General features: G+C 40.1%; 3 protein-coding genes across 3 annotated transcripts; all 3 read left to right on the top strand.

Annotated features, from left to right (window-relative positions):
• The first annotated feature begins 248 nt into the window (after nucleotides 1-248).
• LOC130562630 (extracellular calcium-sensing receptor-like) lies at nucleotides 249-3,756 on the top strand. Its single transcript, XM_057347754.1, has 6 exons — nucleotides 249-475; nucleotides 607-907; nucleotides 1,064-1,897; nucleotides 2,053-2,274; nucleotides 2,636-2,759; nucleotides 2,861-3,756. The coding sequence occupies exons 1-6, from the start codon at nucleotides 249-251 to the stop codon at nucleotides 3,754-3,756; spliced, it is 2,604 nt and encodes an 867-aa protein (XP_057203737.1).
• Nucleotides 3,757-10,925: 7,169 nt separating this feature from the next.
• LOC130562628 (extracellular calcium-sensing receptor-like) lies at nucleotides 10,926-14,465 on the top strand. Its single transcript, XM_057347752.1, has 6 exons — nucleotides 10,926-11,152; nucleotides 11,290-11,590; nucleotides 11,878-12,711; nucleotides 12,837-13,058; nucleotides 13,352-13,475; nucleotides 13,570-14,465. The coding sequence occupies exons 1-6, from the start codon at nucleotides 10,926-10,928 to the stop codon at nucleotides 14,463-14,465; spliced, it is 2,604 nt and encodes an 867-aa protein (XP_057203735.1).
• Nucleotides 14,466-15,589: 1,124 nt separating this feature from the next.
• LOC130562629 (extracellular calcium-sensing receptor-like) lies at nucleotides 15,590-19,131 on the top strand. The gene is made up of 6 exons (XM_057347753.1): nucleotides 15,590-15,816; nucleotides 15,967-16,267; nucleotides 16,555-17,388; nucleotides 17,500-17,721; nucleotides 18,011-18,134; nucleotides 18,236-19,131. Exons 1-6 carry the CDS (start codon nucleotides 15,590-15,592, stop codon nucleotides 19,129-19,131), a joined length of 2,604 nt encoding a protein of 867 aa, XP_057203736.1.
• The last annotated feature ends 3,702 nt before the right edge of the window (nucleotides 19,132-22,833 follow it).

Raw genomic sequence — 22,833 nt, 5'->3', positions numbered from 1 at the left:
ATCAAACATAGAAGTAGCTAAATTTATTTCACCTCTTTAGAATGAAATATTTTAGAACATTAAATGTATCATGGTCATCATAAATGTTTATGGTCTTATGACTTAAGGGGCTTGGTTCATAGACTGACAGTAGAAGCGGCATATGCTATTGGTTTGTATGTTTCTCCGTGAAATGTGAAAGCCAACCCTCCATCACAGATTGTCTATATATTCTGTATATCCACTAACTCTGTTTGTCTGTGTCAGTTATGGCACAACTCTATTCAACTCTGCTCACATTTTGCCTTCTGCTGTCTATCGGTGTGCATAGTCAGCCTCAAAGCAAAGACAAGTGCACGTATCAGGGAGATGAGGATACTCTTAGCTTTTACCAAGAGGGAGATGTCGTTTTGGGGGGGCTTTTTCCAATGCATTTTAGCCCTGTATCATCGGATTTATCATTTAGGACCAAACCGAAGCCAAAAACATATAAATTGTGTGTGACGGTTTTACCTTATGATCCTGTAGATATTGTGTAAAATAGGAATACAACTGTAACTTGTCTGGTTAGATTTTTTTGGTTGTTACATGTATGCATTTAATACTAGCTTTTGATGTCCGTTGCAGCTTTACCCCTCGAGCACTGAGGTGGATGCAGACAATGATTTTTGCTGTGAACGAAATAAACCAGCGGAAAGACCTCTTGTCAAATCTGTCTCTGGGCTACCACATCAAAGACAGTGGTGATGACATACCTATATCTATAAAAAGATCTCTTCTCCTGGTCAATGGACAGCCAGAGAGAGGCAGAGAGGGACAAGACTGTCAAGACACACAAAAGCAGCCCAGTCCTGTGATTGTAGGGGAGGCTTCATCAGGAATATCTATGGCTGTTTTGAGAACTCTTGGCTCCTTCAAAATACCTGTGGTAACACAAAAAAGATTATGTTTATCATTTATTTAATTAAATGTATCCATTATTGAATGTTTTTATGATGTTAACATCTTGTATTTTATTATAGTAATATTTTCTGTATTTTGAAGTTTTGTTTGTTGTACTTAAAATGTTTTTGTTTGATTTCAGGTGAGCTACTTTGCATCCTGCTCCTGTCTCAGTAACAAGAGAGAGTTTCCAGCGTTCATGAGGACAATGCCAAGTGATGCTTTTCAGATTAAGGCTTTGGTAAAGCTTTTCCATTATTTTCAATGGACATGGGTTGGGGTAACCGGCGTGGATACAGATTATGCTCGCTTTGCCATTCAGCACTTTCTGAAGGAGTCAGAAAAATTTTATATTTGTCCTGCTTATGTTCTCCTTTATCCTGTTGCATTGACCCAACATGCAGTGGAGGAGTTTGTGAACATTTTAAAAGCCTCTTCTGCCACAGTCATACTAAACTTCTCTGTAGAATCATATCTGCATGGCATCCTTAAAGAGTGCAGACGACAAAATGTGACACATCTTCAATGGATTGCTAGTGAGGCCTGGGCCACATCAAAAGACCTGTGGGAAGATTTTGGTGATCTGTTACAGGGGACACTGGGATTTGCCATACGAAGGGCTGAAATTACACATCTTGGCAGTTACCTAAGAAGATTAAGTGTTCCAGTTGCACAAACATCCCATTTTCTCTCTGAGTTTTGGGAAGAGACTTTCCATTGTCGGATAAAGGGGTCTTTAAATACTCATGTACACAGAGAGGATGCTCAGAACTGGCCACCCTGCAATAGCAGTGAGAGTCTGGATGATGTGTACACCACTTATTCAGATGTTTCACAACTCAGAGTCTCTTACAATGTTTACAAAGCTGTATATCTCATAGCTCATGCACTACATATCATGAGCACATGTATCCCAGGAAAGGGCCCTTTTCAGAACGGGACATGCGGGAGTCTAAATCCCATTCTGCCATGGCAGGTGTGTGTTACTTTCTGTTGAATATTCTCTGCCTTTATTGTCCTGATAATGAATATCATTTTATAAAACAAAGAACCTCTCATCCTTAAAAATACATACATATTTATTATGCGTGCCTAACTTTGAATCATCCTTTCTCCCAATCTTCACCCAAGCTTCTGTACTACATGAAACGAACACATTTCACAACATTAGGGGAAGAGGTGAGATTTGATGACAATGGTGACCCAATTGCATCCTATGATCTGATGAACTGGCAAAGAGGATCTGACGGCTCCCTTCAGCTGGTGAAGCTGGGTTTCTATGATGCATCCCTGGAAGAGGACAAGGACCTAATAATAGATGAGCCAATAATTATGTGGCACAGAGGAGAGAAGGTGTGTGCCATCCCACTCATCACCAGATATTTCTTGCTATTTTTGCTTTTTCTTGAACTTTACCTAATGTTAATGTCTGAAATAAGTAGAATTCAATTTTGTATATCTTAATGAAAAATATAGTTGACTTTGTGTTTAAATATGATGTTCATTTGTAACTCTGCACTGTATTACTGTACTGTATGTAGCTGATCCAGCACACATTTTATGTTTTCTATGTTCTACAGTTATTTAATTTATACACATTTAGCATAGACAGATAAACTGTAGAATATATACAGTATATGTGGTAAGTGGAATGCCAATGCAAATAGCAAATTATGCAGTGCTTGTCTACTGCCTCCTGTGCTGTGGTCATTAGGCACCAGAATCACTGTGCAGTAAAAGCTGTCTGCCAGGCTCCAGGAAGGCCAGGCAAAAAGGAAAGCCAATCTGCTGCTTTGACTGTATACCATGTGCAGATGGAGAAATCAGTAATCAAACAGGTGTGAATTGCATTACAGCTCCACACTTACTAGTATTTCTGGAAGCAACGAATATTAGTGTTATACTGTAAGTTCCCCTTTCCACAATTTTTTCCCCACAGACTCAATAGATTGCCTGACATGTTCAAAGGAGACATGGCCAAACCAAGCCCAAGACCAGTGCATTCCCAAGACTTTAGAGTTTTTGTCTTTCCAGGAGCCCTTGGGAATAGTTCTGTGGTCAGTTTCAGCACTCGGGGCCTTTACAACATTAGCAGTGCTTGGTGTGTTTATAAAGTACAGAAAGACCCCAGTCATACGAGGGAATAATATGGAACTAAGTTTGCTTCTCCTCCTGTTCCTCTCCGCATGTTTTCTGATAAGTCTGACATTTATAGGAAAGCCCACTGACTGGCTATGCCGGATTCGGTATCCAGCTTTTGGAATCAGCTTTGCTCTCTGTATCTCATGCATTCTGGCAAAAACTGTTGTTGTTTTAATGGCATTCAGGGCCACTCTCCCTGGCAGTGATGTCATGAAATGGTTTGGTCCTGCTCAACAACGATCAAGTGTAATCTTGTGCACTTGTGTTCAATCACTTATTTGCATTATATGGTTAACAACCAAACCACCATTTGCTTCGCATAACACCAAGTTCATGAGTGCAACTTTAATTGTTGAATGTTCTGTAGGATCTGAAGTTGGATTTTGGTGTGTATTAGGATATATTGGTTTCTTTGCTTTTTTGTGTTTCTTACTGGCATTTTTGGCCAGAAAACTACCAGATAACTTTAACGAGGCTAAATTCATCACATTCAGCATGCTGATATTTTTTGCTGTCTGGATTACCTTCATTCCAGTTTATGTGAGCACACGTGGAAAGTATACGGTCGCTGTCCATGTCTTCGCTATTCTAGCATCTGCCTTTGGTCTCCTGCTGTGTATATTTGCTCCTAAATGTTATATTGTATTACTGAAACCTGAAAAAAATGACAAAAGGAGTATGATGAAGAAATAGTACTTATACAAAAACACTTAAGGTGCCAGCCTTGTATGTAATTACACAGATTTACAGTTTACAGATTTTATTCAGGTAACATTGTGCATTTTTTTTTACAGCAAATGGACCAAATTATAGAAAATTTCAGGCATGTAAGATGTACAGAAGAAACTTATTTAAAGATCACACTTATGTTTTATCTTCAACCAACATTAAACATTTGTCTAATTGACCAGCATCAATTATTAGCAATATATGGTTAATCAATGGCTTTGAGTAGCCCTGACCCAGATTTCTAATTTTCCAAAAACCGCACTGTACATTTTCACCTCCTGTTTCTGTTTGTATTTTTAAAATAAAAACAAACCTCTCTATTACACTACGTCTTCAATTGTCATATCTAAGTATATTTGATTTCATATAATGTAATTTCTACAAGTCATTATTTAGGCAATTAATGAATGAATGTGAATCAATGCATTGGTGTACTGTTATGACGTTAACTGTTAAACTGAAAAAAATGTGGATCTATCCAATGCGGAGCTGAACACTTTGACATTGCATCAAAAGCTGATGCTTGGCAAAAGCGGAGCCATGTAATGCGCTAAGAAGCCATTAACCATCTGAAACAAACGGTTACACAAGCATACACAACTTCAAGTAGAAAAAGGGTTCAAACTCACAGAAATGACGTAAAGCAAGGAAAGCATTAAGAGAATAGGAACAACTCTTTTAGACCTTGCACCAGGTGTGCAAACCATTTTTCCCGTTGTTAACCTAGCAAAAGTGGATTTTGACATGCCCTAAGTGCACTTGCGCTGTGTGCTTCAGAACATGTGATTAGATCGTTAAAATAGGGCCCATATGGGGTCTTTGAAGGTGTCTGGGTCAGGGCCATCTTTGTCAGCATTTGTGCCTGGAAAACCTGAAGCACTGCCATACAGTGAAGGGCCGCTCTCTAACATAGGCTGTCGTCCAGCAAGACTTTGAAGGAAACGTGTCTCCGTTCAACAAAGTGACTGCTTCCCCAACGGGGGAATTCTTGAATACCCCTTTGCATCCACTCTGTTGATCCTCAAGAAGGTGATCCTGAAGTGTGGGTGTGCGTTAAATTGGACCACGTCTTAACTAACAAAGGGATACCATCTCTAATATGGTGTGGTAGCTTAGCACCAATTTGTCGGAGGACTCCTACTGCAGACTGAAGTCCTTAACCACTTTAGAGAGGATTCTCATCAGCTCCTCTCATACATATCCAGCCCCTCAGCCTTAGATTGCTCCCCTGGGCATTTAGGCCAGTCATTGTCCAATGCCATGGTGGACAGTGCATCATTGCCATGCCCTGTTGCGTCAAAGGATATTTTACATTTACGCATTTGGCAGACGCTTTTATCGAAAGCGACTTACAGAGCGTTCATGTGTGTTCCCTGGGAATTGAACCCACAACCTTTTGTGCTGCTAACACAATGCCGGTCCAGTGTTTACGAGTGTGAAGAAAGAAGACTGTTCAAAAGATCTTGGATGTTGAATGACATGTTATATGTCTTTGAGTATGGCTATTGATTAAAATGGTCAGTTCGTGGGCATATCAGGGATGTTTTAATCTTTTGAAATCTTCATCACGCGTAACCTTTCCAACGTGATTGTTTAATATGGAAGTTGTGGACGCGAAACCTGGAGGACCTCCAAGGCAGAACAAGCTGTATATTTATGTTTAAAAAGTGTCATGATTCAGCAAAGCAACGGACTCAGATGCAGGGTACAAGATAATGCTTTATTGTCACCACAGACTGGGAGAGCAACCGTAGACAAGAGTCACAACTGTCCCGATAACATGGCAGAGAAATTCCAAGGACAATGGAGGTTGGGGGTTAAAGTCTCGAAAGCTCGGCCGGGGAGGGTTATGGGAGAGACGCCCTGGCGATCCTGACTCGCACCGTGAGAGAAGTCACAAAAGGGAAATCCACAGGAGTGACGGAAATAATCCACTGGTGAGAAATTCACCTTAGTGACAAGAATAATCTGTTTGAGAGTAATCCTTTTGAGCGGCGAGAATAATCCACTAGTGAGAAAGGGACGAGAACCACGGACAGAATCCGCCCGGAAGACGAGCTCCACTGAGGCTGGCGAAGCGGCTGTCGCCAAGGAGGTGAAGAATCTCTGCCAGGGCCAGGTTCCTGGAGGCCAGATGTAACCCGCAGTCAATCACGAGGGACCCAAATAAAGGGAGGAGGAATTTGACTCTCGAGGTGAGAGTGTGAGTCGAGGTCGCTGGGGCAGCCGTAGAGGACACAGAAGACGCAAAACACTGTGCAGATGATTAAAAGATCTGGAGCCTAGACAGGGTAAAAGTGTTACTATGAGAACTAAATCTAAAACTAGACAAGATACTTAAGACAACACTTGGCAAGACTGGGTAGTCACTATGGCTAGAAACATCTAACGATCTGACAAAGGACATTAGAAACAGAGGCAGTATAAAGGGAAGGAAATCAGAATCTAATGAGAAACAGGAGGGGAGAGAGAGAGAAGACAATGAGCAGGGCAGGTGAAAGTCATAAAGAAAACGAGAGACAGGAGAGGAGAGAGATAAGACAATGGTCAGGGCAGGTGCAAAGAAGCCTCCTGGCCCTAGCGGAAGCCGACTTGGGGGAGGCGGCAGCTGACTTGGACATGGGAGCAGGGGAAACTGCAACTGACTTGAACATGGGAGCAGGGGAAACTGTGGCTGACTTGTATATGATGACAGGGGAAGCTGCTGCAGACTCGTTGGCCGGCTCAGGGAAAACGGCCGCTGACTTATGGCCTCCTGGCCCTAGAGGTGTAGCGGTGGAAGCTGGCTTCGGGGAGGCTGCAGCTGACTCTGACGCCGGCATGGGGAAGGCTGCAGCGGATCCAGACACTGAAGCCAGAAAAGCAGCAGAACTCCTGGCTCTCTCTGCTGCCCTCTGCTCTCGTCGACGTCGAGCGCGAGATAGATCTGGCGAGAGCGCTGGGAAGGGTTGGTGGCACTGGATCTGGGAGTTCGAATGGCTCTAGGGGCTCAAACCAGTCAGAGTCCGAGGAGTATTTGAAGACTGATGGAGGGTTAGGAGGGGTTGGTGGAGTAACTTCTGGAAGGTCAGCAAACTCCGAGTCATTGTCTGAACAATCCGAGAACTCAGAAGGAGAGAACAGCCAAACCATCATCTTGCAGAAGTCCCCAAAGCGGTGGCAGAAAGGTGCCTCAGCCCCACACAGCAAGCCCCCAGTCTCTAGTCCGGCCAGTGAGCCGTGTGATGGTATAAGCCACCTTGGCAGTCTCTGTGGGGTATAGATGGAGCTGAAGGGCAAATACAGAAGAGCACTTTAAAAGAAAAGGTCGACAGGAACTGGGATCACCATCTTAGGGCTGTGGGTCGAGGACGTGGGGCTAGGCCTCATAGCTGGGTGGTGTCGACAGCCTGGTGTCCGGGTCTAGGGGACAAACGGCAAGGTGACCACCAACATAGATGCCCGCTGAGTCCATCTTCTGTTCAGATCATTCTGTCATGATTCAGCAAGGCAACGGGCTCAGATGCAGGGTACAAGATAATGCTTTATTGTCACCACAGAGTCAAATGAGTCACAACTGACACAAGAGTCACCACTGTCACAAGAGTCACAACTGTCCCAATAACACAGCAGAGAAATTCCAAGGACAATGGGGGTTGGGGGTTAAAGGCACGAACGCTCGGCCGGGGAGTGTTATGGGAGAGACATCCTGGCGATCCTGACTCGCACCGCGATAGAAGTCACAAAAGGGAAATCCACAGGAGTGACGGAAATAATCCACTGGTGAGAAATTCACTTTGGCAATAAGAATAATCCACTTGAGAGTAATCCTTTTGAGCGGCAAGAATAATCCACTAGTGAGAAATCCACATGAGGGACGAGAACCATTGTGCGGGACAAAATCCGCCCGGAAGGCGAGTTCCGCTAAGGCTGGCGAAGTGGCTGTCGTCAAGGAGGTGAAGAATATCTGCTGGAGCCCGCTTCCTGGGGGCCAGATGCAACTTGCAGCCGATCACGAGGGACCCGAATAAAGGGAGGAGGAATTCAACTATCGAGGTGAGAGTGTGAGTCGACGTCGCTGGGGCAGCTGTAGAGGACACAGAAGACACAGAACACCGTGCAGATGGCTAACAGCTCTGGAGCCTAGACAGGGTAAAAGTGTTACTAAGAGAACTAAATATAAACTAGACAAGATACTTAAGACAAGACTTGGCAAGACTGGGTAGTCACTATGGTTAGAAACATCTAACGATCTGACAAAGGACATTAGAAACAGAGGGAGTATAAAGGGAAAGAAATCAGATTCTAATGAGAAACAGGAGGGGAGAGAGAGAGAGAAGACAATGAGCAGGGCAGGTAAAAGTCATAAAGAAAACGAGAGACAGGAGAGGAGAGAGATAAGAGAATAATCAGGGCAGGTGTGAAGAATGAAACAATAACGAAGAGATTAACAGGGTAATGAGGGGGCAGGGTCACACCACAATTACAGGGCACATGGCAGGTGTCAAGCACACCATGTGCTTACAAGAAACAAAACATCAACACAAGAGAGGAAACAAAGACACACTAAACAGGAACCCTGGCAAAAAAGTCTATAATCTTTTAGTTTTCTTAGAAAATGACTAATCATTTCGCTAGACAACACCCTTATTCATCTGCTGGTGTTGTGTAGAGCCTTTTGAAGCTGCGATGAAACTGAAATTTGGACCTTAACCAACAGCCCCAGTTTAAGTGCATTATATGGATAAGAACCCTGGAAACCTTTCCTCAAAAGCCTCAATTTGTTTTTCGACAGAAGAAATAAACACACAGATGGCTTGTATGACATGTGGGTGAGTGAATTAGCATGAAATTTTAATTTTAAAGTGAACTACTCCTTTAACCAAACACTTAAAAAAAAACATTAGAAGTTCGAAAAATTAGATGAAAATGACAAAAATGTGTTCTCTTGTGGTTCACTGAGCTTTGAATGATTTACTGATCTCTTATATTCGCTACTGATTCAACAGTTTTAACTGTTCCTAGCCAAAGCCACTAGAAGGCAAGCCTGCAACCTATAGCCAAAAAAAGCATAACGGCTAATGCTAACACTCTGGCTTCAGCGGAATGCAGGAAAGGAGACCAGATGCTCGTTTTTTGAATGGATGTCAATGGGTTTTGTTAGCTGTTACGGGTTCAATTGGAAGTATTACAGACCCTCCCATCTCCCTATAATAAGAGTATCTTTGTCCTAGCTCATTAGGAGGAAATTCAATTGCAACTCTTCAGAGCCTCCTTAGTGGAGTAATGCCACAACTGCAGTTACAACTGACAGTCCATTGAGTGCACACGGTTTTCTTTTTTTGTGAAGTGAAAAAAGAAACCAGTGGCGGCTGGTGCACAATTTTTTTTGAGGGGGCGCAACAAACCATTTAACATGTGATGTAAACATATCATCACTGCTTAGCTAAAAAAAGGTTTAACTATCAAAGCAAGTAATGGTGTTTATTAACAGTAAGGTGCCAGTCCAAATAAAAAAATATTGCAGTATACTACTTTATTATTTATTATAGTAAACTTTAGTAAAATTCCTAGATGCTACAGTGTTTTTGAACCGTACCATAGTAAATATTAAGGTATAATACAGTATTTGTATATGTATTAAGGTATAATACATGTTCCGTACCAGGGTTCTGGGTGAGAAAAGGATTCGCTGTGAAACAGTTGAGAATTGTCCAATCACCTGAGGTCAAACATGTAAAAATCAATATTGATACGCTATCAGCAAAAGTAGGAGGGTCAAGGGCGCACAGAGCTACGCCCTGGTGACGTTCTGATGCGAGCCAATACGCCCTTTTCACAATGACGTCACTTAACTTCCGCCTTTTTGCAAAGCAGTGTATCATAACATCCGTCTTGCAACAAACAACAAGAAGAAGAACTTCCGTTTTGCCGTCGCGCTGGAATTTAACAACAGTGAGGAAAAAAACTGACAGAACACGTATTCAGGTACTTATCCTAGCACCTTCACTAACACTAAAAGAAAACAAAACACTTACCTTCATAATCAAACAGGTACTGTTCTACGAAGAATTTGTATCCTTTCTCTAGCTTTGATCTTGTCATTAGCGAAAATTTGTCTGCAAGACGTTGTACATCATCTAGACGTATTTGTGTCAGATGTGCAAGCCACTTGGTAAACTCCATTCTGAGGCGCTAGCGGAAGTAACTTCTTCTTCTTGAGTTTTACTGGCGGTTGGCAAATCAGCTTATAGGTGCATTACCGCCACCTTATGAACTGGAGTGCTAGCGGAAGTAATGATACACTGCTTCGCGGCAGAACGGAAGATGCGTGACGTCATGTGAAAAGGGCGTATTAGCCTGTATCTGCCTGCCAAAGGTTTGTCTACCTACTACCTACATAAACACTCATTTGTCCGGTGTAACACAAACATGCATTGTCATGAACATTATTGCAAGAGGCATACATATTATACAGTTCAATAAAAAAGTTATTAGATGTAGTAAGATGAAATGTAATTAGAGGAAATTTGAATTATACTGATTTTTTTCATTTTGTAGATTTGAATTATTACAACACTGTACAGCATTGTACCATACCACTTGATATGTTGATAGTCGTATTGTGAGATATGTTTATGGTATTGTGACAACCCTAGTTAACATATATGTTTAAACCAAATATTTCTAGAATGTTAGGAATTGTGTCACATAAAAAGGACCTGAATGTAAAATATACACTAAAAATTGATGTATACATATTTTATGACAAATTTTGCTCGCAACAAACAGATGCAGAGCATTTGGATTCTCTCAGAAAATGTTGTTATTTTATTAGTCTGCATATAATATATTAATCCAAAAACGATGATTATAACTGTAGTTTTTGGTTTAGTTTAAAACATTCTGAACAGGTTATGTGAGTTTAGATAAAAATAAATAATTAAAATTATTTATGCAAAATATTGCATTTACAAAATATATATTTTTGCAAACTATATATTTTTCCCAGAAGACAAAATATTCAAATTGACAGCAGGACTGACATTGAATTGCCATTGGATTGTCTGTTTCCACGTGAGACATTAAGGCCATCCCTCATAACAGATTGTCTATATATTCTGCACCCCCAGTTCCATCTGTCTGTGTCAGTTATGGCGCGGCTCTGTGTAACTCTGCTCACATTTTGCCTAATGCTCTGTATTGTTGTGCAGAGTCAGTCTAAAACAAAGGACATGTGTATTTACCAGGGAGATGAGGATATTCACAGCTTTTACCAGGGGGGAGATGTTGTTCTGGGGGGGCTTTTTCCTTTACATTCCAGCCCTATTGCATTGATTTCTTCTTTCAGGACCAAACCAAAGCCAACAGAGTATAAATTGTGTGTTATAGTTTTATCTTCTGGTTGGTGTGTAAAAGAACAGTTATTAAAATAGTATTATATGCTCTTACTTTAAAGCTAATGGTCTTTTTATATTACAGTTACGTAATGCAAAGTGTTTGAAAAATCTGTTGTAGCTTCACCTCTCGAGCACTGAGGTGGATGCAGACGATGATATTTGCTGTTGAAGAAATAAACCAGCAGCAGGACTTATTGCCAAATCTGTCTCTGGGCTACCACATCAGAGATAGCTGTGATGACATACCTGTGTCTGTTAAAAGATCTCTCCTCCTGGTCAATGGACAGCCAGAGAGAGGCAGAGAGGGACAAGACTGTCAAGACACACAAAAGCAGCCCAGTCCTGTGATTGTGGGAGATGCTGCATCAGGAATATCCATGACTGTTTTGAGAACTCTGGGCTCCTTCAAAATACCTTTGGTAAAACAAACATATATTAAAACATTATTTTATATTTGAACTCTTCACAATTACATATAATTTCTTTAAGCTTTGATATGGAGGCTTTAATGTTGTATTTATATGTTCCTGTATACGTTGATTCACTTAAGATCAAATACAGTATATAAACAATTTCTGGGTATAGTTTCGTATATAAAATTATGTTCATTTTTGTCCAATGATTTTGCTATTATGCTCAAATCCTTTTCTTTTAGTTATTAGTTGCAGTTTTGACCTTACTAAACCATGTTTTTAATTGATTTCAGGTGAGCTACTTTGCATCCTGCTCCTGTCTCAGTAACAAGAGAGAGTTTCCAGCGTTCATGAGGACAATGCCAAGTGATGTCTTTCAAATAAAGGCTCTAGTAAAACTGGTCCATTATTTTCAATGGACATGGGTCGGGGTGATCGGTGTGAATAATGACTATGCTCGCTTTGCCATTCAGCTCTTCCTGAAAGAATCAGAAAGATTTAATATCTGTCCTGCTTATGTTCACTTTTATCCTGTAGCACCGATCAAAGATGCTGTGGAGGAGCTCGTGAACATTTTAAAAGCCTCTTCTGCCACAGTTATAATAAACTTCTCTGTGGAATCATATTTGCATAGTATCCTAATGGAGTGCAGACGACAAAATGTGACACATCTTCAGTGGATTGCTAGTGAGGCCTGGGCCACATCACAAGGTCTTTGGGAGGATTTTAGTGACTTATTAAAGGGAACATTGGGGTTTGCCATAAGAAGGGCTGATATTCCAAATCTTGGCAGTTACCTCAAAACAGTAAATGTTCCAGTTGCACAAACTTTCCATTTTCGTTCTGAGTTTTGGGAAGAGACTTTCCATTGTCGGATAAAGGGGTCTTTAAATACTCATGTACATGGAGAGGATGCTCAGAACTGGCCACCCTGCAATGGCAGTGAGAGTCTGGATGATGTGTACACCACTTATTCAGATGTTTCACAACTCAGAGTCTCTTACAATGTTTACAAAGCTGTATATCTCATAGCTCATGCACTACATGTCATGAGCACATGTATCCCAGGAAAGGGCCCTTTTCAGAATGGGACATGTGGGAGTCTAAATCCCATTCTGCCATGGCAGGTGTGTGTTACTTATTAATGATTAAATAAAGAATAGTACTAATTTCTCATTTAAAAATGTAGTTTCATTCATTTTAATGTGTGTGCTTTATTTTGAATCATCCTGTCTCCCAATCTTCACCCAAGCTTCTGTACTACATGAAACGAACACATTTCAGAACATTAGGGGAAGAGGTGAGATTTGATGACAATGGTGACCCAATTGCATCCTATGATCTGATGAACTGGCAAAGAGGATCTGACGGCTCCCTTCAGCTGGTGAAGCTGGGTTTCTATGATGCATCCCTGGAAGAGGACAAGGACCTAATAATAGATGAGCCAATAATTATGTGGCACAGAGGAGAGAAGGTGTGTGCCATCCCACTCATCACTAGATATTACTTGTTAGTTTTGCTTGTCCTGCAACTCTGCCTTATGGTTATATGTGAACTAAGCAGCATCCAATTTCGCAATTTTAAATGGAAATGCACGGTTTATTCTGTTGATTTTATTTTGCATTAATCATATGCATATTCAAATACTGTATGCACTGTTACGCAACAAATGTGTAATGCAGAATTTAATATATAGATGACTAATTTAGTTAGATTTTATATTCAGATAAGATAAGAGTTCGGACTGTGCTGTGCTGTGGTCATTAGGCACCAGAATCACTGTGCAGTAAAAGCTGTCTGCCAGGCTCCAGGAAGGCCAGGCAAAAAGGAAAGCCAATCTGCTGCTTTGACTGTATACCATGTGCAGAAGGAGAAATCAGTAATCAAACAGGTGTGAATTTCATTAACGCTCCACATTTAATATTTTTTGAAGGAAGCAAAATTAGTGTTATATTTTCCAATTTCCCCCCAATTTTCCCCCACAGACTCAATAGATTGCCTGACATGTTCAAAGGAGACATGGCCAAACCAAGCCCAAGACCAGTGCATTCCCAAGACTTTAGAGTTTTTGTCTTTCCAGGAGCCCTTGGGAATAGTTCTGTGGTCAGTTTCAGCACTCGGGGCCTTTACAACATTAGCAGTGCTTGGTGTGTTTACAAAGTACAGAAAGACCCCAGTCATACGAGGGAATAACATGGAACTAAGTTTCCTTCTTCTGTTTTTCCTCTGTGCATGTTTTCTAATCGGACTGACATTTATAGGAAAGCCCACTGACTGGCTATGCCGGATTCGGTATCCAGCTTTTGGAATCAGCTTTGCTCTCTGTATCTCATGCATTCTGGCAAAAACTGTTGTTGTTTTAATGGCATTCAGGGCCACTCTCCCTGGCAGTGATGTCATGAAATGGTTTGGTCCTGCTCAACAACGATCAAGTGTAATCTTGTGCACTTGTGTACAAGCACTTATTTGCATTATATGGTTAACAACCAAACCACCATTTGCTTCGCATAACACCAAGTTCATGAGTGCAACTTTAATTGTTGAATGTACGGTAGGATCTGAAGTTGGATTTTGGTGTGTATTAGGATATATTGGATTCCTGGCTTGCTTGTGTTTCTTACTGGCATTTTTGGCCAGAAAACTACCAGATAACTTTAACGAGGCTAAATTCATCACATTCAGCATGCTGATATTTTTTGCTGTCTGGATTACCTTCATTCCAGTTTATGTGAGCACACGTGGAAAGTATACGGTCGCTGTCCATGTCTTCGCTATTCTAGCATCTGCCTTTGGTCTCCTGCTGTGTATATTTGCTCCTAAATGTTATATTGTGTTACTGAAACCTGAAAAAAATGACAAAAGAAGTATGATGAAGAAATAATATTCTCTCTCTCACACACAATTATAAATATTTAATGTTTAAAGGTTATTTTATGCTTGTGAAATTTACAATGCAGAACCCATGAATGTTCCTCAGCCAACAATAAATTTGCTGTTAAGGTATATTAAACGTTGCTTGTAAAAATACACTTTGCTTTTCTTGTTGTTTACTACTATAACAAAATACTGTTTGATATTTACTTTCAGTAATATAGACTTGCAGATGGAAAAAAATCAGGCCTGGCTTTAATTTTTAAGTAATCTTTTGATATCAGTAATGGGAAGAAAGGCTTTTTTTTCTGCAGACATAATTGCTAAATAATGATATTGAGTAACAGTGTGTCACTTTATGCACATTTCAGTATAAGTGGGTTGGTTCATTTCAAAGCCTAATTCATTTAGGTTGGCCAGTGAATGAATAAATTAAATAAACAAGAAATACAGTAGAATAGGTGATTTTCACAGTTTGGGCTGGCAGCTGAAACAATCAATTCACAGCAAATGATAAAATTGACCTTACAGTTATTTTAGGATACGGTAACAATATGTTATGCTATAAGTCCAATCGTTAAAAACCAAAAATAACTTACTTAAACAAGAATCAAATAAGGCCAGAGACCAGAATAACTTTGTTTTGCTATTTACTAATTAAGGTTGAAATTAGAGACATCTCATATGATGAAATACCTGTAACAATGAGATCTTAAATCTAAAATAAATGAAACTCAGTCAACTGAAGCTATTGTCAGTGAGTTTCATTGAATATGAGATGGTGATCTTGTTTCACTGCATTGTGCTACCGTGCATACGTCACAGCCCTATACAACGTCAAACATGACATCCGTTTAAATCTCTGAAGATTATGTGGATTTATAAAAAATAAACTGACCAGGAAAATTTTATCAAGACAAAGTCACAGCCCTATACATCCTGGTGTAAGAAACTAGATACCGTGGTAGCCACGCAAATATTTTACTATTTCATTTCATCAGTAAAATCAGAAACTATGGTTGTAGTTATTATGCTATTGGTTTGTGAATTTCCCTGCAAAGAAAAATAAGACCATCCCTCAATCACTGATTGTCTATATATTCTGTGCCCACCAGCTGCATTTGTCTGTCAGGTATGGCACGGCTTTCTGCAACTCTGCTCACATTTTGCCTTCTGCTGTCTATCGGTGTGCACAGTCAGTCTCAAAGCAAAGACAAGTGCACGTATCAGGGAGATGAGGATACTCTCAGCTTTTACCAGGGGGGAGATGTCGTTTTGGGGGGGCTTTTTCCACTGCATTTCAGCCCTGTATCATCAGATTTATCATTCAGGACCAAGCCAAAGCCAACAGAATATAAATTGTGTGTGTTAGATTTCTATTTTCTGTCAAATGTTATGTGGATAAAAATACAATTGTTTACAAATCGTAAATCAATCTAAAGCATGCTTTTCTTTGTTATGTTGCTGGTGTGTTATGTCTTCAACATGCATGTGTGTGAAATCTCTTGCAGCTTTACCCCTCGAGCACTGAGGTGGATGCAGACGATGATATTTGCTGTTGAAGAAATAAACCAGCAGCAGGACTTATTGCCAAATCTATCGCTTGGTTACCACATCAGAGATAGCTGTGATGACATACCTGTATCTGTTAAAAGATCTCTCCTCCTGGTCAATGGACAGCCAGAGAGAGGCAGAGAGGGACAAGACTGTCAAGACACACAAAAGCAGCCCAGTCCTGTGATTGTGGGAGATGCTGCATCAGGAATATCCATGACTGTTTTGAGAACTCTGGGCTCCTTCAAAATACCTTTGGTAAAACAAACATATATTAAAACATTATTTTATATTTGAACTCTTCACAATTACATATAATTTCTTTAAGCTTTGATATGGAGGCTTTAATGTTGTATTTATATGTTCCTGTATACGTTGATTCACTTAAGATCAAATACAGTATATAAACAATTTCTGGGTATAGTTTCGTATATAAAATTATGTTCATTTTTGTCCAATGATTTTGCTATTATGCTCAAATCCTTTTCTTTTAGTTATTAGTTGCAGTTTTGACCTTACTAAACCATGTTTTTAATTGATTTCAGGTGAGCTACTTTGCATCCTGCTCCTGTCTCAGTAACAAGAGAGAGTTTCCAGCGTTCATGAGGACAATGCCAAGTGATGTCTTTCAAATAAAGGCTCTAGTAAAACTGGTCCATTATTTTCAATGGACATGGGTCGGGGTGATTGGTGTGTATTTTGACTATGCTCGCTTTGCCATTCAGCTCTTCCTGAAAGAATCAGAAAGATTTAATATTTGTCCTGCTTATGTTCACTTTTATCCTGTTGCGCTGGTTCAAGATGCAGTAAAGGAGCTTGTGGACATTTTAAAATCCTCTTCTGCCACAGTCATACTAAACTTCTCTGGAGAATCAGAAATGCATAGTATCCTAAAAGAGTGCAGACGACAAAATGTGACACATCTTCAGTGGATTGCTAGTGAGGCCTGGGCCACATCACAAGTTCTTTGGGAGGATTTTTGTGATTTTTTAAAGGGAACATTGGGTTTTGCCATAAGAAGGGCTGATATTCCAAATCTTGGCAGTTACCTCAAAACTGTAAATGTTCCAGTTGCACAAACTTTCCATTTTCTTTCTGATTTTTGGGAAGAGACTTTCCATTGTCGGATAAAGGGGTCTTTAAATACTCATGTACATGGAGAGGATGCTCAGAACTGGCCACCCTGCAATGGCAGTGAGAGTCTGGATGATGTGTACACTACTTATTCAGATGTTTCACAACTCAGAGTCTCTTACAATGTTTACAAAGCTGTATATCTCATAGCTCATGCACTACATGTCATGAGCACATGTATCCCAGGAAAGGGCCCTTTTCAGAACGGGACATGCGGGAGTCTAAATCCCATTCTGCCATGGCAGGTGTGTGTTACTTTCTGTTACACAACAAAAAGCCTATATTCTCTAAAAACACACATTTATTTATTTTAAGTGTTTGGTTTGCATCATTTTGTCTTTCTACTTTCATCCAAGCTTCTGTACTACATGAAGCGAACAAATTTCAGAACATTAGGGGAAGAGGTGAGATTTGATGACAATGGTGACCCAATTGCATCCTATGATCTGATGAACTGGCAAAGAGGATCTGACGGCTCCCTTCAGCTGGTGAAGCTGGGTTTCTATGATGCATCCCTGGAAGAGGACAAGGACCTAATAATAGATGAGCCAATAATTAATTGGCACAGAGGAGAGAAGGTGTGTGCCATCCCACTCATCACCAGATATTACTTGCTATTTTTGCTTTTTCTTCAACTTTACCTAATGTTTATGTCTGAACTAATTAAAATTTTTAACTATAATCTGAAATGTACTGTTGCTTTTATTTTGCATTAAACAAATGCACATAAAAATATGTTTGTAATTTGGCACTGCATTGTACAGATATTCAAGCAAATTGTTGTATTGATAATTTAGAACAGAACATTTTGAATAAAGTTGAAATTATGCAGTGCTTGTCTACTGCCTCCTGTGCTGTGGTCATTAGGCACCAGAATCACTGTGCAGTAAAAGCTGTCTGCCAGGCTCCAGGAAGGCCAGGCAAAAAGGAAAGCCAATCTGCTGCTTTGACTGTATACCATGTGCAGATGGAGAAATCAGTAATCAAACAGGTGTGAATTGCATTACAGCTCCACACTTACTAGTATTTCTGGAAGCAACGAATATTAGTGTTATACTGTAAGTTCCCCTTTCCACAATTTTTTCCCCACAGACTCAATAGATTGCCTGACATGTTCAAAGGAGACATGGCCAAACCAAGCCCAAGACCAGTGCATTCCCAAGACTTTAGAGTTTTTGTCTTTCCAGGAGCCCTTGGGAATAGTTCTGTGGTCAGTTTCAGCACTCGGGGCCTTTACAACATTAGCAGTGCTTGGTGTGTTTATAAAGTACAGAAAGACCCCAGTCATACGAGGGAATAATATGGAACTAAGTTTGCTTCTCCTCCTGTTCCTCTCCGCATGTTTTCTGATAAGTCTGACATTTATAGGAAAGCCCACTGACTGGCTATGCCGGATTCGGTATCCAGCTTTTGGAATCAGCTTTGCTCTCTGTATCTCATGCATTCTGGCAAAAACTGTTGTTGTTTTAATGGCATTCAGGGCCACTCTCCCTGGCAGTGATGTCATGAAATGGTTTGGTCCTGCTCAACAACGATCAAGTGTAATCTTGTGCACTTGTGTACAAGCACTTATTTGCATTATATGGTTAACAACCAAACCACCATTTGCTTCGCATAACACCAAGTTCATGAGTGCAACTTTAATTGTTGAATGTACGGTAGGATCTGAAGTTGGATTTTGGTGTGTATTAGGATATATTGGATTCCTGGCTTGCTTGTGTTTCTTACTGGCATTTTTGGCCAGAAAACTACCAGATAACTTTAACGAGGCTAAATTCATCACATTCAGCATGCTGATATTTTTTGCTGTCTGGATTACCTTCATTCCAGTTTATGTGAGCACACGTGGAAAGTATACGGTCGCTGTCCATGTCTTCGCTATTCTAGCATCTGCCTTTGGTCTCCTGCTGTGTATATTTGCTCCTAAATGTTATATTGTATTACTGAAACCTGAAAAAAATGACAAAAAGAATATGATGAAAAAATAATGCTCTCACACATGTAATATGGCAGAACATCATAACATTTTACAAATTCAATGTTTATACAGGTTGATTTTTTGTGTGAAATTTACACTGTAGCCTCAACTGTCCCTGAGAAATAAATGCAACCAGATCTGACTGTTTATTTTGCCTATTTATTAAACCATTTAAAACAATGTTTTTTGTTAATGTTATTATTGCAAATTACTTTTTAATAATTTATTTAACTTTTAACTTATTTGACTTCCAACAGAGGTACAGACTTACTATTATCAAATGAAGAACAGTACACGGATAAAAAATATAATAAATGTGAGCTGTAAAAATAATAATATAGTATTCTTATGTAAATACATAACGTACACATTAAAGCACACAGGCATAGGATATAGAGGTTTAGTTTTTTATTATTTTTATACAATTATTATATTTACACATTTAAAAAGTGTTGTTAGTAAAAATAAATTACATATGAAAGCTCATGTCATACTAAACTGTATAGGCCTATACCAAATTATCAAAAAGTTCATATAATATTATATACTGTAGCCTAAGAACAATAGATTCGGTACTGCAGTATTGGCCCTAGTGGTTTAGTTAGAAATTTTCAGACCACTAAATATCTGAGATAAAAAAACAAACAAACAAAAAAAACCCCCATAAAACCGGAAGAGCTGCAGGAGGACCAGTGCTGAGCCAACATCTTGTGAAGTCGTCTATAAAACAAGTGCCGTACCCTACTGTTAATTTAAAAAATGTCTTTATACTGTATGTGGTATCGCGCCATATTTTAAAACACCTTTAGAAGTTGCCATAAATTCGTAATTTACTAGTTCAAGACTACTTTCTGGTGAATTACTTTATTAGCTGTATCACAGTGTGGTCTACTTATCGTTACCTTGTGTCTCACGCCACTTGCGACCTCGCACACAACTTTTCCCCTCACAGTCACTCGCCTGCTACCACAGTTACACTACCAATCATTCTGAACTTCTAATAACCAAATTCCCTCATTCTTTTTCATCGTCAATGCATTGTAGATGGACAAATCAAATCACTGCATTACAATACTAACCACAGCTTGACACTTGAAGTTTGCTTTTTCGATTGTGCTTCTTCGTTGCTGTGGGTTCTTTCATTTTCATTAGTTACTTCAGACAAAAATAGCCACATTTCATGTCTTTGTATCTTTAATGCAGATGAATCAGCACACTGTTACTTTGTAGCGCAGTGACGAGCACTTACTTCAAGCAAGTGAAAAATGCGAAGTAATGGCGCAAATAGGCCGCGTTTGATAGGTCTTCATGATTTACTGCGTTAAATATGCGCAGGTTTGGCTTACACAAACTTGGAGAAAGATGCAGTTTGTATTTTGCAGTAAAATATCCAAAAACCACTAAGCTAGTGTTATATATTTTGTTCAGCTGAGTACTTACAATGTCTCAAATGTTTCCTTAACTACTTGTAAATCGTGAGAAAATCGCCATTCTAAACAGTGGCCGTTTCTCAATATGAAAGTGACCTATTAGTCAGATATGGTGACCCATACCCGAAATGTGACCTCTGCATTTAACCCATCCAGAGAGTAGTGAACACACGCACAGCAAGTGGTGAACACACGTACACCCGGAGCAGTGGGCAGCTATCACTGCAGCGCCCGGGGAGCAAGTAGGGGTAAGGTGCCTTGCTCAAGGGCACCTCAGTCATTACCCACCGGTCCTGGGAATTGAACCAGTAACCTTCTGGTCACGAGTCCGACTCTCTAACCATTAGGCCACGAATATGCGTCCTTGTCTGTACTTGTGTCCTTGTGGACTTGTGAAACGTCATCAGTAGTGATGTTACGTTCTGAGCCGAGGCTTCGGAGCGTGTGTCGAGAAATCCTGGAAGCTTTCAGTGAACCGCGTATCGAGGCTTGTATCGCTTTAGACCAATGATGTCATAGATGACGTCTGAAGCCTCGCTTCCGCCTAAGTGGTTCAGTAAGCGGTACGAATCTTGCCGCGACATTTTGACAGCTATATAAACCAAGTACCACAATCACATTCACTGCCCGATGCCCAGTTAAACACAGACACTTTCCAGTTTTAGAATAATAATATTGCCCCTTCTGCCTATTATGACCAAATAATTGATTTACACACATTTATTTCAAGCCAATACGTTATTTACACAGTTATGTTATACAATAATATTATATACCACCAGAAAATACACATTATATTCATATAAATAGATTAGTCTATGTGGAAATTGATTTTTTTTCTTCACCGCTATTTCTTAGCCTTAACTGGCGCAAAATACAGTGTATCACAGACCACGTCTGGCACATCTGTAATGTATCTGCTTGTTTTACCCTTTTTGGACACCAGATGGTATTGTGAGCAAATGAAGCCTCGAGAAATGAATCCTTTGAGAACCACTTGGCTAAAAAGCTTCATGATGCTTCATCTCGCCACCACTATTCATCAGAAGCAGCCCAAGTCCTGTTCCAAATCAAAGTTCACATCTAACCGAGTGCAGTTCAAATCCCCGGATGTGTTCTTGATGCGCCCCTTTTATCGAGGTTGCATAGGGAGGTGACTTGTGCGAACTTGATACGGGGCGGGCCATAACCCAGAATTCAGTTCGCTCCAACTGACGTTCCGTAATGGCGGAAGAGAGAATGCACAACTGTAAGTAATACATTTGGAAATACTATTGTTATTATGTCACGAAATGTCGTTTTTGAGGTGAGAATATAGTTGTTTAGACTTCAAATCTGGCGTTGAATTATAAGGTTAGCCACTATTTGAAAATTTCTTCAGACCATTTCAGAGGTTGGAGATCCCGGGTAGTCAGCGCTTATGTACCTATGTACCTGCCGAGGCCAGCCCTACCTCGGCAAGTGCTCCTGAAATATACTGCTTCCAATAGCGTTCCTGTAGTGGTTCCATTTTGATTGATTCTTTTACTTATTTCACTTTCCTTTTTTTCTGTGTCTAATTTTTCCTCGTAACGTCCAACACTTTCCCACCACCGTCTTTCCCGCTTTTTTTATTTGAATTGAAAACGAGAAGAGTCCATTGTTTGATATTCAATTTTATTTCAAACGAAATTAATATAATCAGAGTAGGCAAATATTGCCTGAACAAACATATTGATGTTTAATAGTTTTAAAATACTAAAGAGGCAGCTGTATAATATCCATTGTTGGGCAGTAACGCCTTACTGTAGTTTGATTACTTTTTTGGTAACGGAGTAATTTAATGGGTTATAATTCCTAAAATAGTCATTAGATTATAGTTCCAAGCCCAGGTAACTATACGTTACAGCTGCGTTACATCGTTGCCTTGTATTGTTTTATCATTTAAATTGTAAAAAGCGAAATAGCTTTTTCAAAGTCTGGATGCCTGCCTGTCGCACCCGCAACGTCATCAAACTGAAACGCGCCTGCGCGGAATGTACTACCAAAGCCACTCCATGGAGAGCCTGCCACCTTAAGCTAAAAACTTGTAACAGCCAATGCTATCGCCGTGCGGAACGCAGGCAAGGAGACTAGACACCGGATATGATTGGCTGAGGTGCCTCTCGTGATCGATGTTAGCCTTTATGCTCCAGTTGTAAGTGTTACAGACCCATACATCTCCCTATCACAAGACAATCTTTGGTACCAGCGAAAAAAAATCTCAGGATGGGGAGAGAAACGTATGCGTTCTGTAGCTGGAA

Source organism: Triplophysa rosa, linkage group LG12 (genome assembly GCF_024868665.1).
Source record: "Triplophysa rosa linkage group LG12, Trosa_1v2, whole genome shotgun sequence".
Taxonomy (NCBI): Eukaryota; Metazoa; Chordata; class Actinopteri; order Cypriniformes; family Nemacheilidae; genus Triplophysa; species Triplophysa rosa.
The sequence above is the reverse complement of the archived record's forward strand: the minus strand, read 5'-3'. Positions and strand labels throughout refer to the sequence as shown.